Raw genomic sequence first — 19,052 nt, 5'->3', positions numbered from 1 at the left:
CCTTACCATCGGGGGCTCAGGCTGAAAGGAAAATCTGAAGGACCACTCCGTCTCCACTCCTAAATTAGACAGACTGCTAGTGTATTCCAACATGTGTCAACTCAGGAGTTCAGAAGGCTTACTTCTAGGTAACAATCGCTGGGAACAAAATCTGAACAGGAAAAAAAATGCAAAAGGAGAAGGAAAATTGCACTCCTCAGTACCTATCTGTCTGTCTCTCTGTGCATCTGTCTGTCTCTACCTTACCTACCCAGGAGGGGCTAGCTTGGATCACTCACTCTGTGTGTGGCTGATGGGGCTTTGTACCCACCACCCATACAACCTAGGACAAGGTGCAAAGTCCTAAAGTGCCACCTGAAGGAAGGACTGGAAAACTACTTCTGAGTATTTGGCACTCAGAAAACTCTGAGAAAGTTGCTGTAAGTTGGAATTGAATCAATGGGCATTAGTATTAATTATCTGTCTGTCTATGTATTCTGGCAGTGTGCAGTCTTTGGGCAAATGAGTACACCTGGACTAAATGAGGGGTGTTTATGTGTTTCTGGAGTGACCACGGGATCGAGCAAAGACCTAGAGGCATAAACCAGTTGGAACAAAACTCCTCATAGATCCCTCATGTTAAATCTGACATTTGTGCATCATGAGCTGAAATAACTAAATAAGACTCTGAGTTGATAGCAGTGGAGAAGGAAAGTGCGTATGTTCTTTGCCATAAATGAACTAAGTCTTGTTTGGATTTCTCCAGGTCAGCTTCACACAGGAAAGTCTTGTGGCCTTTTAGCTTGCAGGTGACACAGCTTCAGAAGAGCTTCTTAATAAACTGAAAACAAGGTGAGATAGCAAATTCCCTCCCTGTTCCCTTCTCCCTCTCTGTTTCTCTGTCTAGATGCTCTAGCACTTTCGTGTTAACACCAGGCTATTTTAAAAATGGAAAGATCTTGACCCTCCATTTCACTTGCTTTCCCTGATGGCTAACATGCCCTTAGTAGCAAAGCCAGCAGCGGGCTTCTTTGTCTCCTCTTTCTCCCCTCTTCTGCTGTTAAAAAAGTGTGTGTGTTTGTGTGTGTTGGCATGGTGGCTTTTCAAACGATCACATATCTGATCTAATGCATATAGATCTGTTTTTTAAAAAGTACTGTAGTAGCCCTAGCAGCAGAGGGGAAAAACTAGAGATTGTGGGAGGAAATTCTGAGTTTATTTGCATTTCCCTTTGTGTCATGCAGTTAACAGGGGGAAAAATGCAAGTCAGCCCACCCCAAATCCATTGTATTTTCTGCATTTTTCCAGTGTATTTGCATGCTCAGCTCTCAGTAGTGTGTGTGTGTGTGTGTGTGCGTGCGCGCATGTGTGCATAAGAAGAAAAATTACATCCTCTTTCCATTTAATATTTTGCAAATGTTTCAAATTATTATGAATTGACTTTAGATTCAGGCAATTTCAAGCTATAAAAGCAGCAAGGCTCTGGAGATTTAAAGCCCTTCGCAATGCTGGCTGAAGATCAAAAATGTCCTGCCTGAGAGAAAGAGGGGGAAGTTTGTTTAATTAATTCCATGACCAGAAAGAAAAAGCACCTTCAGACAAACTAAACGACCGTTCTCTACAAAGCCCAAGGAGTCTTTTATGCATAACACTGCTACATGCCCTGAGCTTTAGAGATACGGCAAACTATACTACAGTTGCCAATATATATGTGCACACACCATATATAAAGAACGTCTTCCTGGCAATGTTCCCATGCTTATACTGTCTATGGGAAACCTTAGCGCTCAAGGCCAGCCTTCTTATGATATGTAAATACAGGCATCAGAAAGGCTTTACCTGTTGTAGTTATGCTATGTCATGAAACCAAGGGCAGATTAAGACATGCTGAAGCCCTAAACTATGTCAAGTTTAAGAAATCACGTAACATTCAAGAAGCATTATTCCAACCCTCTTCTTATAAATCAGATGTTCCTTATAAACTAAGGACCTAAGTTGTCAGTCATTTGGCTTGTTCATAAATCTGACACTGCATGCACCCGTTAATGGTATTAAAGCCAAGAAGAATAGTCAGGAAATGTCCATATAACCCAGAATTCTGGAGTTTAGTATACATATCTACAACTAGAGTAGGCCCATTGAATGAATGGAACTGCTGGGGGAGTTGATTCACCAAGCCACCACTGATTCTGTGGCTCTAATAAGGACTTTACACGAAGCTATAGGATTTCAGACAGTGTCCTACCTCACAGGGTTGCTGTTGTGAGGATAAAAAGTGGAGGAGGAGACCTGAATGTGCACTGTGTTGATCACATTGGAAGAAATACAGGGTAGTACATAAACATCTGACATAGTGACTTTAATAGAGTTTTCATAGTATAAGAGATAATTCTACTGTTGCCATCCTCAGTGAGTGTCCATGGCTGAGCAGGGATTTGAACCCAGGTCTTTCACCACTCTATCCACTACACCGCACTGCCTCTTGTACCAAGGTAGTTAAATAAATAAAAATAATGGGACAGCTAGAACAATAATGAGTGGGTGGGTGGGAACACATTTTCCGAACAACTCAGAACAGCAGTCTGAATATTGGAGAAAGTAATATCATTGCAACAGACATCCCAGACAGAAGAAAAAAAAAATTGGAGTTTGTACAACTAAATGGTGGAATTTTCCTTCCCTCTCAAAACTCTGTTTAAAACTATCCAGAAGGACTTCCAGAAGCCACAAGGTGGCAGTTGGGGCACAGTTTTTATATGCCACAAGAGTAACACTCTATGCAAGGGAAGGACTTGCGGCTCAATGGCAAAATATACTGTTTGCATACAGAAGGACAATAACAATAATCTTAGAACTGCAGGGGTGGAGGGGATCCTATGGATCATCAAGTCCAGACCCTGTTAAGGAGGCACAGTAGAGAATCAAACTCCCACTCTCTGGCTGTTCAGCCAGAGAGACCTAATCACTGAGCTATCCAGCAGTCAAAGTTCAACCCTTGATGCCTCCATTAAACAAATCAGATATTATAATGCTAGCTAGTGATCATTGGAGTTGCTCCAAAAAATTTCACAGGTGACAGCACACAATATTGGGTTAAATCAGGCCTGGGGAAACCTATGGCCTTCCAGATGTGATTGGACTCCAAAGCCTATCATCCCTACACAGCTAACCAGTGGTGAAGGGTTACGGGGCTAGCAGTTCAATAACTTCTGGAGGGCCAGAGGTTCCCAGCTCTAGCTAAATTGTATAAGGCAATTCCTAATGAATCCAGGTAACACTGCAAAGCCAACCTGCATTCTTGTTCCTTGATTCACATGGCAGGATGCAGGCTGGCCTTAGCAGATTTGCCCACACAATAAGAATCCAGCTGAATTCAGCCTATCAACAAGTTCACGTTCAGCTGAACTTCCAGATGTATTTCCACCTCTGAATTCATTGTATGCCTTCTCCAGAATGTTGACATCAAGATGAAACCTTTAGGACAACAGCTAAACCGCAGGCATAGCTTTTATAGTGAATAATCCATCAAAGTATTCCATCTTGAAATTCCTATATAAATGAATTACTACTGAGAGAGAGGGAGGGAGGAAGAGAAAGAGAAGCAGCAGGCTTCAGATTCTGACACATTTGATTTTAGAGCAAGATTTCGGAGCAATTTGGTTCTCAGTTAATTTGCATAGATTTGGGCTGCAGGTAAATCCCCTGCCAATTTCTGTAGTTATTTCATCTCCTGTTGCAGCTGCAGGCCAAAAGGAATAATTAAAAAAAAAGAATAGAAATCCAGGCTCTGCACCATGTGATGAGCACAATAAACAGACAACCTGCCTCCCTCCTTGATTGCCGATGGAAATGTATGACATTTGGCTTATTCAAGTGCTTGGAGTGCTATGTGGTACAGACTCACAAAACACTCTGAGAGGTAATCTAGGTTGATGACAATTTGTCCAAGGTTAACCTGCCATCTTAATGGCAATACAAATTGCAGAGCTCGCATGCACGTCCAATGCCACTCCAGACAACACCAAAGTACTGTATACCAGTTCCCTGCAGCCAAACTATTCAAGCAATTGACATGCTTCAGAGGAACTTTTAGATGCAACTGCCTCTGCCTGTTTGTGCCTCTCTGTCAAGTCTGTGGCCATCACATCTTGTGGCAGCGAGTTCCACATGTGCAGTGTATTAGATGCAAATTTGGAACATACACTTCCAAATCAAATTCAGAAAAGAAAAAAAAATCCTAGATATTGGCAAAGAGCTGCTGGTGGACATTTTTCCTTCCACTATCCAGATTCCCGTTTGATAGTCATCATCATCATCATCACCAGGGGGGTCAGTGACCTGACCTTGGACTTCACAAGGAGCCTACATAGATAAAATATCTGTATGTGTACCTATATGTAAATATCAATAGTGCCAGTGGTGGCCAAGTACATCTCTCCAGATGTCATTGTACTGCAACTTCCAGCACCTCTCGTCTCACCACAGGCTGATGGGAGTTGTAGTTCATCACCTCTGAGGGGGCACCTTTTGACCTAATGCATCATTCTTGATAAATTACAAGGGGACAGGACCCTGCCTCAAAAGGGTTGCAGTCTATAATTCCGCAACAGCTAATATTTTTAATGATAGCCATGGTTTGAACCGTCCTGTTTCTGCTATCAATTGGTTTTCCCGTCAAGACGCCTCCCCTTGCTTATTATTTTCTTTCAATTCTATGCGAGAGAGAGAGAGAGAGAGAGAGAGAGAGAGGACTACAAATTCCTCCCCCTTCAGAAAATGGCCGTCGCATGAAGACGGTAAGCGAGTGATCGGGCCGCGCCTGCGCCGTTCTGACCCCCTCGCCGCTGTCGAGTATTTTGCCGTACGAAGAGGTTTGTCCTCTTCGTCCGGCGAAACACTCGACAGCGGCGAGGGGGATCAGAACGGCGCAGGCGCGGCCTGTTCACTCGCTTACCGTCCTAAAGAGGTTTGTCCTCTTCGCCCTGCCGTAGCCGGGCTCCTCCCCTGTTTGCCCGAGCGGACGCGTGCCCGTGTGAGGGAAACAGTTGCCGTTGTCGAAGGAGCAGCAGCAGCAGCCGCAGGGCAGGCGTGTGTGTGAGCGCGCGCGCCAGTCCCACCGCCGCCGCCGCCGCCTCCTCCTCCTCCTCTCTTCCCTCGCGCGCTCTCGGCCATGTTGGCGGCCGCTCAGCTCCTCCGCCGTTGTGGGCCCGCCGCCCGCGGCCTTGCGCCCAGGGCCTCCCCCTCAGGTGGGTAGCGGGGCTGGGCGCGCGGGTGTCATCCTGTGGCGCCGACCTTCCTCCTCCTCCTCCCTCTCCCCGCTTTTCCTTCCTCGGCGGCGGCGGCGGCTTCGGAGCCTCTCGGTCGTAGGCCGCGCCGTGTCCTTGCCGTGACCCCCGTCGCCGACCAAGGCGAGGGGGAAGCCTCTGCTCGCCGGCCCCGCCGCGGCCCTCCATTTTCTCTCTTCCCCTCACACGGATATTCTGCAGCTCCGCAGGAACCGAGGCCAGAAAGGAGGCCGCCAAGAATCCTTTCCTCCGTTTTCTGCAGGGCCTCAGGCCGCTTCACGCCGCCACATCTCTCAGCGCCCACCCCCACCGCCCCGTCCTATTTATTCTCCCCCCCTCTTATTTGTTATTATTTTTCTTCATATATTCTCTCTTTTTTGAACTCAAGGCGGCCGACATGGCTTCTCTCTTCCTCCCAACGCCCGACAACCCTGTCTGGGGCAGGCGAGGCCCGGAGCGAAAGCGAGACACCCGCCCTCGTCGCCTCCCTCCCTCCCCAGAACTTGAGCTTTCCACGTTTTTGAGGGTCAGCCTCCTCCCCACAGACATCCCTCGGAGGTCGGGCTAGGCAAAGTCGCCTGGTATGACCTTGGGCCAGTTTCTGAGCCTTTTTGCTCTGGCACCGTAGAAAGCTAGGGAGGGCAGAGTTTTTTTTTTTGGGGGGGGGGTTCCTGGCTCTTCTTTTGCAGCTGGTTTTTTGTCATCCTCCTCTGGAGCCTTTGTGTCCTGTTTTTCTGACTCCTGATCCTCTTTGGCCTGGAGGTGACATTGAGTGGGAGATCCGCTATCCGCTGGAGGGAAAGGACAGAGGTTAAAGAGCAGGTTTAAGGCCCAGCTGACAGCAGGGTGGAGGATTGGGAGAGCTTGCCAGGGCCAGCCCTCAATAAGATCTGAAGTGATGAAGAGGGTTGGGAAAGGGTGTACTTGGCCTTCTTTCCTCTCTCGTTTTCATTTAATTTTTGTTCTGGCCACCACCTTCTTAGCTTGGTTTGATCTGCAACAGGGCTACATTCTCTCCTCCTGCTTCCACTCCTGTTTGCATCATTTCAAACAGTTTAGCTTACTACAAGATGAAAAATCTTGGAAATCTTGAATCTTCTTTTGTCTAGAAATGTCCTTGGATGGAAGTGCAGTTCTGCCAGTTCCAACATAACTGTGAGTTTAGTCGGAAAACAGCAGTTTTGTGGTTGGCACTGTGCATTTTGCAAACATAACTTACGTTAAGATCAATATTTTATTCTTTCTAGTATTTTGCATTATTGTTGTGTGTATTGTTATGTGCTGTCTGTGGGATTTTAAAGTTTAAACTTGTAAAACACTCAGAATAGTGTGTGCAGTAATGGGGCAGTACTCAAATACTTACATAAATAATTGTCTGTTTCTTGTAACTTATTTTACAAGTGTGTTGCAAAAGAGATGTGGAATGGATAGTCGTGTATCGTCAAATTTCTCTGAAGCAGCAATAAATAAATGTTTTTCTATCCACTCCCTTTCAGTAAAGCTCTTAACTTGTTCTCATGTTTTGTAGGTGAACATCCAGCATACCTAGCCTTTTGAACTCATTTTTGTTTAAATTTGAATTGCAACATAACCATGCTTTCAGAACTACTGTAGCTACTACAGTATTTACATGTGAGAGCTCTTGAGAGCCATTCTTGCCTTTGCTCATCTATAATTCCTCATAATCCATTCTTCAAACTTTTCCTTGGTTTTCTCCATCCAGAAGCCCTTGCCAAATCAGTTCTTCTAGCTACTATTGTGTATTAAGCTTACCATAGCTTGTGTATTACATTACAGGACAACTGAATCATTCACAAAGCTCATCCATGATTGTCAGTTATATGGCATTAGGAGGGCCGCAGCTAGCCCATGGACAAATATTCAGTGTGTATGTATACAATGGAAGATAGATAGAGCAGCTTCAAAGAAGGTGCTACTAGAAAGCTGAAGGAAGTGTGCTTTGTTTACTGTGTAACCTCAGACAATATGTCTCCAGTTTTTTTCCCCTATACCTGTACTTTGCCCTGGTGTTAAAAACCCAAGCTTTGACCAGAGGGATTGGCACAACCTGTTCTTGCCCATGGTTTTCGGCATTTTGACTAAGCTTTATTTCAATTAACGAAAGAGTTAATTTTCTGCCAACAAACCTCCATAAACCACATCTGCTACAAGGTAGGGCTTGCACACTCATAGCATTACTGGAGTTTCTAGGAATATAAATTTGATCTTGAGCTTGCAAAATGACACTACTTCGGAGTAGGTCACAAGACGTTTGTGACAGTAATAAATGGTGTAGCATAGGAATAAGAATCTTTAAAAAAGAAAAACCTTGTACCTTGACATCTGTTATGAGGAATTATTTTTCTGCTCTGAACATGCACTGTAAGTTTGCTGAAGATGGTTTTGAGGTTGACATTTCCAGCCATCTGTTTATTTTTTTATTAAAGGCAATGTGTATTGCATGTGGATGTTGACTTACCAGTTTACTCTAATGGTAGTTTTAAGGTCCTTTTAAATTCTCAGTAGCTTGCTATCAGAAAATATTCAAACTGCCATTTTTGTTAATTACAGTGGTGATGGTGCTTGCAAAAACCATGTTATATATGCTGTTACAGTAGTTAGTTGTGTTGAAACCATGAAGGAAGTAGGTTCCTGTGGAGCTGAAAGTATAACAGCTGTGGGGTGGGGCCAGATAAATAATGGAAATAGTAGAGTCACAGAGAATTAGTTTAGAGTTATGACACATTGTGAATGAGCTGTTCTTAGTCTGTTAATTTAAAAATTGAAGGTATAGGTTTAAGTGCCACAGAAATTGTTTGCTTATTGCAGGTTTTGTGGCCCCCAAAAATTGAGCACTTGAAAGATAAAAATGAAAGCTGTTAAACTTTAAGGTGATCTGTTGAGATCTGAGCAAGCTGCATCATCCTAGATTGCCACCAAGAAGAGGCACTAGTAAACCAGTGGAGTACTTTATACCTAGAGTACCCAAGGAAAAATCGCTATAAATCAGGATTAACTTGAGGGCATATAATTATTAAGATTTATGAATATGAAGGCAGTATGCAACTCTCTTCTTAATAGGAAAAGCTGTCATTCATATACAATATCACTTGCAAAATAAAATCCTAGATTCTACTAAATTAAACAATAGTAATCCTACTAGACTCTTGAGAGTCCCCTGGACTGCAAGGAGACCAAACCTATCCGTTCTGAAGGAAATCAACCCTGAGTGCTCACTGGAAGGACAGATCCTGAAGCTGAGGCTCCAGTACTTTGGCCATCTCATGAGAAGAGAAGACTCCCTGGAAAAGACCCTGATGTTGGGAAAGTGTGAAGTCAAGAGGAGAAGGGAACGGCAGAGGATGAGATGGTTGGACAATGTCATCGAAGCTACCAACATGAATTTTACCCAATGCCGGGAGGCAGTGAAAGACAGGAGGGCCTGCCGTGCTCTGGTCCATGGGGTCACGAAGATTTGGACACGACTTAACGATTAAACAACAACAACAACAACAATCCTAGTTATATTGAGTGAAATGCTAATTGGTGCATAGAACAACACAGACTGGAGGCCTAGCCTACAGCTACTCTTCATTATATTGTTTCTGTTTTGAATCTGACCATGTTCTCCTGACAAAACCTTATCTTTGGCACTTGTTACCTCTGGATTATCACACAGTCCAGTTCTTCTCACTCTTTAAAAAGTACTGAAAGACATGCCTAGTTTATTATGGCATTTCCATTTAAGTAGAATTTCAGTTTAGTGTGTTCTCAGTTACCTTTCCTTCCTCTTTTCTTTTCTTCATGCGCCTGTTAGTTTAGTTTATTAGCAGTGCTGTTGCATACTTTCCTGGATTATGAGAATCTTTTCATAGAAGGAACTGTCCATTTGTTCTTAAACTTAGGAAAGAAATAACACCAAAGTGACTGGATACTTTCGTTTTAAAAACATGGAGAAATACCCATCATATGTGCATTAAAGTTAACTAGTGTAAGCAGGTGACTAAGTATTTGTCTAGTGGAAGAGTTGCACTTCTAGGTTTTACATGACTTGCCATAAACATTAAAAATATTTTGCTGCAACTATTAAAATCAATACTGTGGTCTACCAGCTGACATGTTTATGTAGACTCACTCTCCCTGCTTCTGCTAGGAAATGGAATTCTTGTGCAGCAGTAATAGCACAGTCACTACGATTTTTTCAGCTGGATGACCACTACAGACTATTGTCTTTACTTAGTATTGTTCTGTTCTCTTGAAAGAAGGGAAAGTTCCATTAAGGCTTCATTGTTACCCTAACCAAGAAATGTAGTACTGCCCTGAAGTAGGGTGGGAAGACAACAGCACTTTGCCACTGGGCTGAGCTATGCAGAGACAATTACTACAGGCAGGAAGCTGTGCTATTTGATATTTTATGTCTGTTCTTGCTGCATTGAAGTTCTTTTCTTTATCTCTTCAACAACTTCCTCTTCTTTTCCCTTCTCTGTTTGGGTCTTTCAGCAGCAGTATCACCCGCACGCGGCTATTCTCATCATCAGGAGACGGATGAAGAGTTTGATGCTCGCTGGGTAACATACTTCAACAGACCAGAGATTGATGATTGGGAGCTGAGGAAAGGTGAGGTTGGGAAAGGAGTATCAAAGTGCTGAAAGGCCCTACTGAATGCACAGTAACATATTTTACTGAGAGACTATTCTTAGGAGAAGGTAAATAGCAATAGACCAGCTTACTAAGTAACTTGTTAGAAAACTTCATTTTGTGTTTGCCTCCATGGACAGGAAAAAGTAAATGCTATAAAACCTTTAGAATCTTTTTCAAAGAGATGTCTATGTTAGTCTGTTTCACCATGCTTAACAAAAATAAAGGCAAAAAAAGGTTGTGGAGCCTTGGAGATTAACACAGGTTTATTTAAAGGTGACCTTTTGTGAATTACAATCATTTGCTCAAACACATGGAGCTTAACAGTTGGGCCATAGGTTTATGTGCGCAATACACAGTAGAGGGGTGAGAAACTGACATGGGAAGAACCTCCTGGAGGAATGTTTGAGAATGCAGCCTAAAGAGGACAGGAGTCATCTCTCAAGACATGTACCATCAAATTTCTGAACTTCTGTCTGCATTTTTGTTTTTGTTTTTTGCACTATCCATGAAGCATTAGTGCTGAGCCTGAGGAAGTTGGGTTTCTCCACAAAAGTTTGCAGTTTATATGATTTTATAGTGGTCTGATAAAAGGTTTCACCCACCCTTGCATTTGTGCAATCTTGGGGACCACATGGCCTCATCCTTTTTCTCTCAGAGGGTAAAATGGGCTTTCAAAATGATGATGGTATTATTAACACCATTAATGATGTCAAAATGCTGATTTTTTGAGAAAAGAATGTCTTTGCTAATAGATGATAACTCAAGAAGTGTTCTGAAGTCTGAGTTCTGTCAGGAAAGAGCTTAGTTATATCTGTACCTCAGGACTTTGGACAGTTTAGATTTTGAATTTAAAACATTTTAAGTCATGCATGAAGCTTTGTTGTATAAGTTTGTCTTAAATAGAGGGAAGAGAATCAGCCTTGTATGTACTGTGGGACTATCCAATGATGATGCAGGGAAATTAGTGCCATGCAGGACAGATAAAGTTTGGTTTGTATTATGAGTACATTCTGTGAAGCTTGGGTATACTCTAGAGATGGGGGTATTGGTATACGTATACAAATATCCCTGGGCAGCTGTAGTTAACGAGGGTCATGGCCCCTGGGGCTGGACTGCCCACTCACACGTCTGCTGGTGCTGGTGGACCCACTCATCCTTCCAATCACTCCCAACCGCTGTTCTCTTCCCAGCTGGCTAGCCACTCCTGGCAGAGGGAGAGAGGACGCGTCTCTCTGCAAGGCTGCCGAGTGGCTAGCAGAGCGGCACTTCAGAGCAATTGGAAGGAAGAGAGAGGCTGCCGCCAGACACGTGAATGGACGTTCTGGTCCCAGGGGCCGGACCCTCGTTAACTCCAGCTGCCCGGAGATATTTGTATACGAATACCCCCATTTCTAGTATACTCAATGTCGAGTTCTGTGGACACAGATGGCATCTGTGTGGCATATCTTGTGAGCTTGTAAGTGGATAAAAAACTGTTCTCATATTTGTGTTTCTTCTCACAGGTGCAAGTATGATATTTCAATATGATCTGGTCCCAGAACCAAAAATCATTGAAGCTGCTTTACGGGCATGCAGACGACTAAATGACTTTGCTACTACAGTCCGTCTCTTAGAAGCTGTAAAGGTCAGTAAAATGGTCCTGAATGTGAGGAACTGATGTCTTCTTCATTGCCTAATATAATATGTGTTGGGTCCCATTTCATTGGCAAAGAAAGTGAAGGGGGAAAGCAGGGAATCAAAGCGATTTGATCCCCCCCCTTCCTTACTTCTGTGTATAAGACGACCCTCAATTTTTAATCTAAAGATTTTAGACAAAAGCGTATACATGGAAAATACGGTAATTGATGCTTGAGAACTGGCTTTTTTTCCACATCACACCACAACGGCACATCAGAACAGTACCGTTCAACATCTCTTGAATGTTAGACCATTGAACCAGTGCTAAGCAACAGGAGGACCTTGGCGCCTTTTCATTTTTTTCCCACTGCGCCCTAAAAGAATAGCTTTTATAGGGTCGTCCTGCATGCAGAATTTATTATTTCATCAAGGAGAGAAAATTCAGGATAGAAACACTTCAGCCAGCAGCAGTGGCTGTCCACTCAGAAGACTGCCTTATGTGCATGAATCCAGAGGAAGCCCTGCCAATATCTCTCCATTAAGGCCACATACAAGAGGTTCTTTTCATTATCATTGCACTTCCAAATAGGGCACTGCCATTCAGCCTTTCTTTAGAACCCAAATGAATAAAGGTGCTGACAGCTTTGGTGGTACATGTTTATATGGCAGCTATTGTTTTATGTCTGTCATGGTCTTGTGATTGGTTCCTTAATTCATCTCCCTGGTCGTCTCACTGTTTCTGAAACAGCAAATCCAGTACATGGTGGTGGTTCTCCACATGGTGGAACAACATATCTATTTCACTGGAGCACAGGGAGGAGCGATACGGTGGTGCCTCGCTAGACAGTTACCCCGCATGACAGTTTTTTCGCTAGACACTGACTTTTTGCGATTGCTATAGAGATTCGCAAAACAGTGATTCCTCTGGGGGAATTTTGCTGGACAATGTTTGGTCCCTGCTTCACAAACCGATTTTCGCTAGACGACGATTTTGACAGCTCCCTCCACGCTCACAAAACAGGTGTTTTCGGGACCTAAGCTTTGCAAGACAGCGATTTAAACAGCTGATTGATGGTTCACAAAGCGGCTTTCCTATGGCCGATCTTCGCTAGACAACGACGATTCTTCCCTATTGGAATGTATTAAACAGGCTTCAATGCATTCCAGTCGGGAAATGCTTTTTGCTAGACAATGATTTCGCTAAACAGTGATTTCAGTGGAACGGATTATCATCATCTAGTGAGGCACCACTGTATTTAGTCATCCTTAGTGGCATCTGCCCAGGTCATGAATATTCATATGCTATTTGCATAGAGCAATGGGAGTACTGGAGGGGCAGAGCCACAAGATATAAAAAACTCAGCAGGAGGAGGGGGAGGTAGTGGAAGAGTCAGAGTTGAGATTGAGAGTTGGAAGAAAGTTTGGGGAGTTTGGGCAGGATAGTGGCGGTTGAGAGTGAAATGAAAGGATGCTTGTTAAGAGTTAACATTGCTTGTCCTGTCAACATCTGTAAAAATAAACGAATGCATCCCCTTGGCATACCAATCCAGGGTGGTCTTATGCTTCATTTAATGTGAGGAGTGAAAGCCTTAATGCACAAGCATTGGCAGGACAGCCTCGTGGGTCACCCTTTCCACCTTTAAAAACCACAATAGGATCAGTAAATAAACACCAGGTGAAATTTTCTTTGGCCATGTGTTGGTCCAGTATGTTCTTTGAGCTACCTTCCCAGTTGTGGAGGAGTGTTGCTGTGGTACAGCTTTTTTGTGCCAGATCCTTTCTTCCAGTGAACTATAACAGAAAGTTTGTGTTACCATGAAGGTCAGTGAGAAGTGGACCCAATACCACCCCCTGGGTGGCGATTTGTTTGCAGAAGAGACATAGAGGAGCAATAGAACTTGTGTTTGCACAGTCCTTGTTCTGATGTATTTGGCTTTGTGAAGTCCTTGCCTGTTCTGTGCTGTGTGTTAATGGTTCAGTATGTTTTCTAGTTGTTGTTGTTGACAGTTCTGTTTCCTCAGCCACTGGTTCTATATTGCTGACTGTGAGCTTTGTGACTAGGGGTAGGGTCCTTCTTCCTGGCCAGAGCTGGAATTTTGTAATGTACTTCAAGATGAAAGAGGTAACCCTTTTATGCTGTCCACTTATCAGAGGGAAACTTTCTATAAGAGGCATGTATTTTGCATATTTAAAAATATTTTTGAAAGAATGCTTCAGTGGACTGACAATCGTATATTAATTATTTCCTTGAAGACATAGGCATCCTGCATATTTAAGATGTCCTTCATCTATTTTCCCAGGCAGATTCCAACACCAGTTCAGCAATACATCTATAGTGGCAGCATCCAAGCTGTCCTCAGGTAGCCAAGGGGGAGGGAACAAAGCAGACATCCCAGGCCATTCCATAGTGCATAAATGGATCAATCGGGATTTCGTCATCCCCTGCTGAAGATCTCCCAGGGCTGCCCAGTGGCTCAAAACGCATTCCAAGAGGTCTGATCCACTGGTTGTGGAGGGAAAAAAATCACTGGAGAAGAGCCGGCCGATGCACCAACTGTTAGCCTTGATTTTTAAGGCTTAAATTTGGAGCTAATCTCCAGCAGAGGGTGGGACGCAGAAGAGCCAGCTGTGATACAAGTTTTGTAAAAAGAGCAAAATATACCAAAACAGACAGCTGGGGCTCCTCTCTTAAAGAGTGAGAAGCCCCCCCCCCAAAAAAATACATAGGTCAGATACATATATACTATTTACAAACAAAGAGTCATAAACCCCAAAACTGTGATTGGGTCTAATCTGCAACAAGTTTGAATTCTTGCCCTAATTGGTGTTTAGGTTGTGATCCCACAACCTCTTGGTTCTTAATAGGGAATGGAGAGATGGAGGCTCTTGTTGTCCCTTCTAATTTTCAGACATCCTGGCACTCCAGATGTGTATTCTTTATCTATATGTTGATGTTGCTTCTCCTGAGGACTAAGGATCTGTTGTGTTGTAAATAGGCTTCTTCGCACCTAGTTTCTAGGAGTCGAGTTCGGCTAAAGTTCACTACATTAGATGTGATGAGTCCTAATTCTTTAATTCTTATTTGTTTGCTGTGTTACTCTATATTGCTATATATTTCCCTACCTTCTTTATTTCTTTATTCAGTACCTACTTGTTATCATAAACCTCTCTAGGTTTTGCTTTTGTTCCATTTATAAGCTAAATTCATGTTATTTTCCCTCCAATTAGGACAAAGCTGGACCTCACAAGGACATATATCCATATGTCCTCCAGGAGCTTAGACCAGTTATTAACGAATTGGGAATCTCAACTCCAGAGGAACTTGGTCTGGACAAACTGTAAAGTTTATAGGTAAGGGAACAGTTATTTCAGTCCTCTACATCAGGGGTCCCCAACCCCTGGTCTGCAGTCTGTAGCCTGAGCTGGACCTGGCTGTGGAGACAGATTCCCCCCCCCATGTACTCCCCCTTGCACAGCCCCTCCGGCCCCTCCGCACAAGCGCATGAGTGCCCCCCACCTTAATGCATGTGCATGAATGTCTGTGAACACCCATGCCCCTTCGCACATGCGTGCAAGTGCTCCTCTGCCCTTCGTGCATCCACATGAGTGCCTCCTGCCTCTTTGCACATGCGTGCGAGTACCCACCCTCATGCATGCATGCGAGCGCAGGGGTGTTCCACGCCTTCCCCAGCTGGTCCGTGGTATCAGAAAGGTTGGGGACCACTGCTCTACGTGGCCTATGCTAGCCTAAAACTCTATATTAGTTGTTAGAGTTGAGAAGAATTCTTGAAACTATATTTGAACATGGTTTTGTTAAAATAGATACACAGTTTGGCGAGTGCTTGTAGAAAAGTTGGTTGAAAAATGCAACCAAATAATTTAAATGTTATCTTATGTAGAACAGATAGATTTCAGTGGGGAAAAAGAAGACCTAGTCAATTTCTCCAAAAGACTAGATAATAATACAGTGGTTAAAATCCTGTTGCTTAGCATAATAAGTCACGAGTAGAGTAGGCCCATGGAATGTACGGAGGAGTTGATTCACCAAATCCCCACTGATACCATGGGCTTATTCTGGTTATGGCTTATTATGCTGGGCAACAGGATTTCAGCCACTGGATGTATTTCAGGTATTATAAAGTCAGGTTTGATATTTTGGCATTTATTTCTACTGTAGCCTTCTAATGTTCCTGTCTACTTGGTTGTCTCCAACTAAGTGATCCTTTCACACTTTGCTGCTGGCAGCTAGGTGTGTGTGTGCACGCGCACGTGTGTATGTGTTTTGTAGTTATTTTTGCTATTCATAAGGGGAATAGACCAGCCTACTTGGGCTTCATCATTGCTGTTCTGTTAACAGAGCAGCATTAAAAATTTTGCAAAGACATCAGTGCTCATAGTTTGAAAGTATAAGTTTATGGGGGAAAATTGTCAAGGGGTAGGCAAGTTCAGGGAGGCTTTTTTTGTCTTCAGCTCCTATCCTATCTGGATATGGCCAGAAATGCCCCCAGAATAAAGAATGGGGGACAAAGTATTTATTTATTTAATTATTTAATTTATACCCCGCCTATCTGGCCCACCGGACCACTCTAGGCGGCTTCCAAATATAAAATCAAATAATAAAACATAGACAAATACATAATAATCAAACAAGAACAGCAATAAAAAAAAAAAGGTAAAGTAAGAAAAAATCAAGAGTTGGCTGGAGGGAAGGCCTGAATAAACAGCCATGTTTTTAATTGGGTTTTAAGGGTGCCCAGCGTGGGGGCCGCGCGAATCGCCAGAGGGAGATTGTTCCAGAGGTGAGGAGCCACCGCCGAGAAGGCCCGGTTTTGTGTCTTCTCCTTCTGGGCCTCTCTCGGCGTCAGGCTCCTCAGCCTCACCTCCTGACTCGCGCGGGTGATCCGGGTAGACCTTGGTGGGAGGAGGCGTTCCGCCAAATATCGATGGCCGGATGGCCACTTCTGACTTCATTTTTCTTTGTTTGGGATCCTGAGGGGGAGGGAGGATGGGTGGACAGACAGACAGAAGGACAGATGGATTGGCTGATGGACAGACAGTGCTTCTAGAAGTCTGTACAACTGGATAAAACAATTCCTGCCACCCTCCTTTTTTACCTAGGGTCTGAGAAATGCCCATGAGGGGCATTTACAGCCCATGAATTGTGTGTTGCCCACTCTGGCTTACCATCAGGACAGCAGGAAGAGAACAAAATACAACAGACCTTACTTTTCTTAATTTTTAAGCCTGCATAAACTTAATTTGTTATGTCAATATAATATTACTTTCCTTTGAGTGTCCACTTGGTATAGTGATCTTTAGAGAGAAAAGACAGGTTTACTTAATAAGAATGATTTGAGTTCTTCTAATGCAGGGGGGAGCAGCATAAGGGGAAATGGGGGAGAGGAAGCTTTGCATGTTTTCAGATGGGATCATGTTTAGAAAACTGGCAGTTGGAAGAGTAAGAGTTGTTTTTCAGACCCCTCTTCCAATTTTTATACTAAAACAGACACACATGTCTGGGGGAATTAGCGTTATGGGAGAAGGTGCCACTGTCCAAGGTTCAGAGTTGAGCACATGCAACTTCCAGACCTCTGGAGATTTCCCACCCTTCTCCAAAAGCAACACTGGTAGTAGTGAATTGGGGCCTCAGCATATTTCCTCATTGGCAGCTTCTTAAGATAATCTAGTGTTTGGAGAACCGTCTACTTTATGTTGTGTGTAAATATTAGAAACACATGAAAAGCTTTAACATTAGAAACAATGCAACTAATTTTAGTAAGCCCGTTTGAATTGAAAGTTGTGCTTACTTCTGTTCCTCTTCTCTGCCTTGAGTCTGAAGCCTAGCCCAAAGAGGCTGAAGATTACATCCTTTATATTTTCTGGAGAGGGTGCATCAGTTTAATAGTTCCTTCCCTAAAGAGCAAAATATTAGCAGATATAATATAGCACATGAATTGGGGGGACTTAGAACTGTTTCAAACTGGATTGCAGGGTCTCTGTTCTTTGAGGTGTTGAGATGTTACAGGGCTGGCATAGACAAATGGCAGAAACGTGGAGGTCTCTCAAAGACATTTGGGGGAGCAGCCTTTTCAGCCTATAGATCAGAGTGTCTTTCCCAACTCTTCCATCCCTTTTTCTTTTAGAGAGGCTTTGTGGTGGCTGGGAGAGTCCAAGAGAACCAGAAAAGAGGGTAGATGTCTTTTAACTAATCCCCAATATCTTTTCTCTTCCAGATGAGTTTTGATGAGTGCATTGTTAATGCTACCTGACCATACAACAATTGCCTGGAGACAGACAATTACTATATTACTTATTGGAAATTATTTCTGCCTTTTATTGAGTCCTGGAATATGCATTGTGAAGCTGGACCTAATAAAGGGGAACTGGTTTGAACTGAATTTAGTCTAGTGGCCTCTGATTATATATTGGAAAATAAGGTATTACTTCCCAAATCCAAAAGTTAATTGAATCCTCTCTCTGTATATATACATATATCTATATATATGACACACTGCATGCATTTCATTTATGATGCCCCATTCCCCTTCCAAACTGCATTGATTCTTTTGTTGGTACATGACCCTTCCCTTTAATTAATACATAGTCGATAAAAATTCCCAAAATATATCTAAAGATATTTTTGTTTATGAAACTGTTTGTAAACTTAATATCACAAGTTAATTTATCATTAAAAGCAATATTCCATACTTCTTTATACCATTCATTTAATTAAAATTCATATTTTAATTTACAATATTTAGCTGTTCTGCAAATACTGTTTGTTACCAATTTTTTCACTGTTCAATTCCATAGGACAGTAATGTACTGTTAAAATACTTATCTGCTCAAAATTCTGTTGATCTTGGCCCCAGAATTTCACAACATAACATTGAATCTGCCAATTCAGGGTAAATGAATTCCAATAAAGTTCCAATGCTTATTTCCCTATATATTTTACCTATTTAAAGATTATATGCCCTTATTCCCAAATAACACTTCCATGCATACAACTTACATTTCATGCTACTGGAGAAACGTAGAAAAGCCACAAAATTAAACACAATGTGCCCTTAATTTTTTAAAAAGCAGTGTTACCAAACCTTACGGTTTCAGAATGGGTTTGAAAGTAGAGTTGTGTGATTTCCCTAGTTTGTTTTGGGAATGGGTTCACAGCTTCAGAATTGATCCGGCTTCATTCCAGAGCAATTCATGCCCCATATGATTGGGTTTGCACCACAAGTCTAAATTTGTTTGTAAAGCCTTCTGTTGACTTTCACTAGGAAACCGAAACAGCTGTTAACTTTTTAATATTTTTCACTGATGGTACGTAAAATTTTTGAATGGAAGATAGACACTAAAGAGGGGAGTGAATCTGCTGAGTGCAAGACATTAAACTTCAAGGATTTGCATACTAGGCACATTTAAAACTTTGCTTTAAAAGGGTGTGGTGGTGGTGGGGCAAAAAGAAAGGCCAAAGTGGTTTCTGACCCATCGATTCACTTTGTACTCTGGACATAACTTGACTTGTAC

At 42.9% G+C, this 19,052-nt stretch overlaps 1 protein-coding gene across 4 annotated transcripts; it reads left to right on the top strand.

Annotated features, from left to right (window-relative positions):
* Positions 1 to 5,017: 5,017 nt before the first annotated feature.
* COX5A (cytochrome c oxidase subunit 5A) lies at positions 5,018 to 17,920 on the top strand. Of its 4 annotated transcripts, none has more exons than XM_020814169.3 (5): positions 5,018 to 5,225; positions 9,768 to 9,881; positions 11,408 to 11,529; positions 14,751 to 14,873; positions 17,756 to 17,920. In XM_020814169.3, the coding sequence occupies exons 1-4, from the start codon at positions 5,150 to 5,152 to the stop codon at positions 14,862 to 14,864; spliced, it is 426 nt and encodes a 141-aa protein (XP_020669828.1). In that variant the 5' UTR covers positions 5,018 to 5,149; the 3' UTR covers positions 14,865 to 14,873; positions 17,756 to 17,920. The 4 variants fall into 4 exon arrangements, with proteins under 4 accessions (XP_020669828.1, XP_020669827.1, XP_072837912.1 ...); XM_020814168.3 differs by having other exon boundaries at positions 5,019 to 5,225; positions 9,765 to 9,881; XM_072981811.2 differs by lacking the exon at positions 5,018 to 5,225 and adding an exon at positions 5,723 to 6,419 and having other exon boundaries at positions 9,765 to 9,881.
* The last annotated feature ends 1,132 nt before the right edge of the window (positions 17,921 to 19,052 follow it).

The sequence above is a fragment of the Pogona vitticeps genome, chromosome 12, assembly GCF_051106095.1.
Source record: "Pogona vitticeps strain Pit_001003342236 chromosome 12, PviZW2.1, whole genome shotgun sequence".
NCBI classification, from domain to species: domain Eukaryota; kingdom Metazoa; phylum Chordata; class Lepidosauria; order Squamata; family Agamidae; genus Pogona; species Pogona vitticeps.
This window is presented reverse-complemented; position numbering and strand designations above follow the sequence as displayed.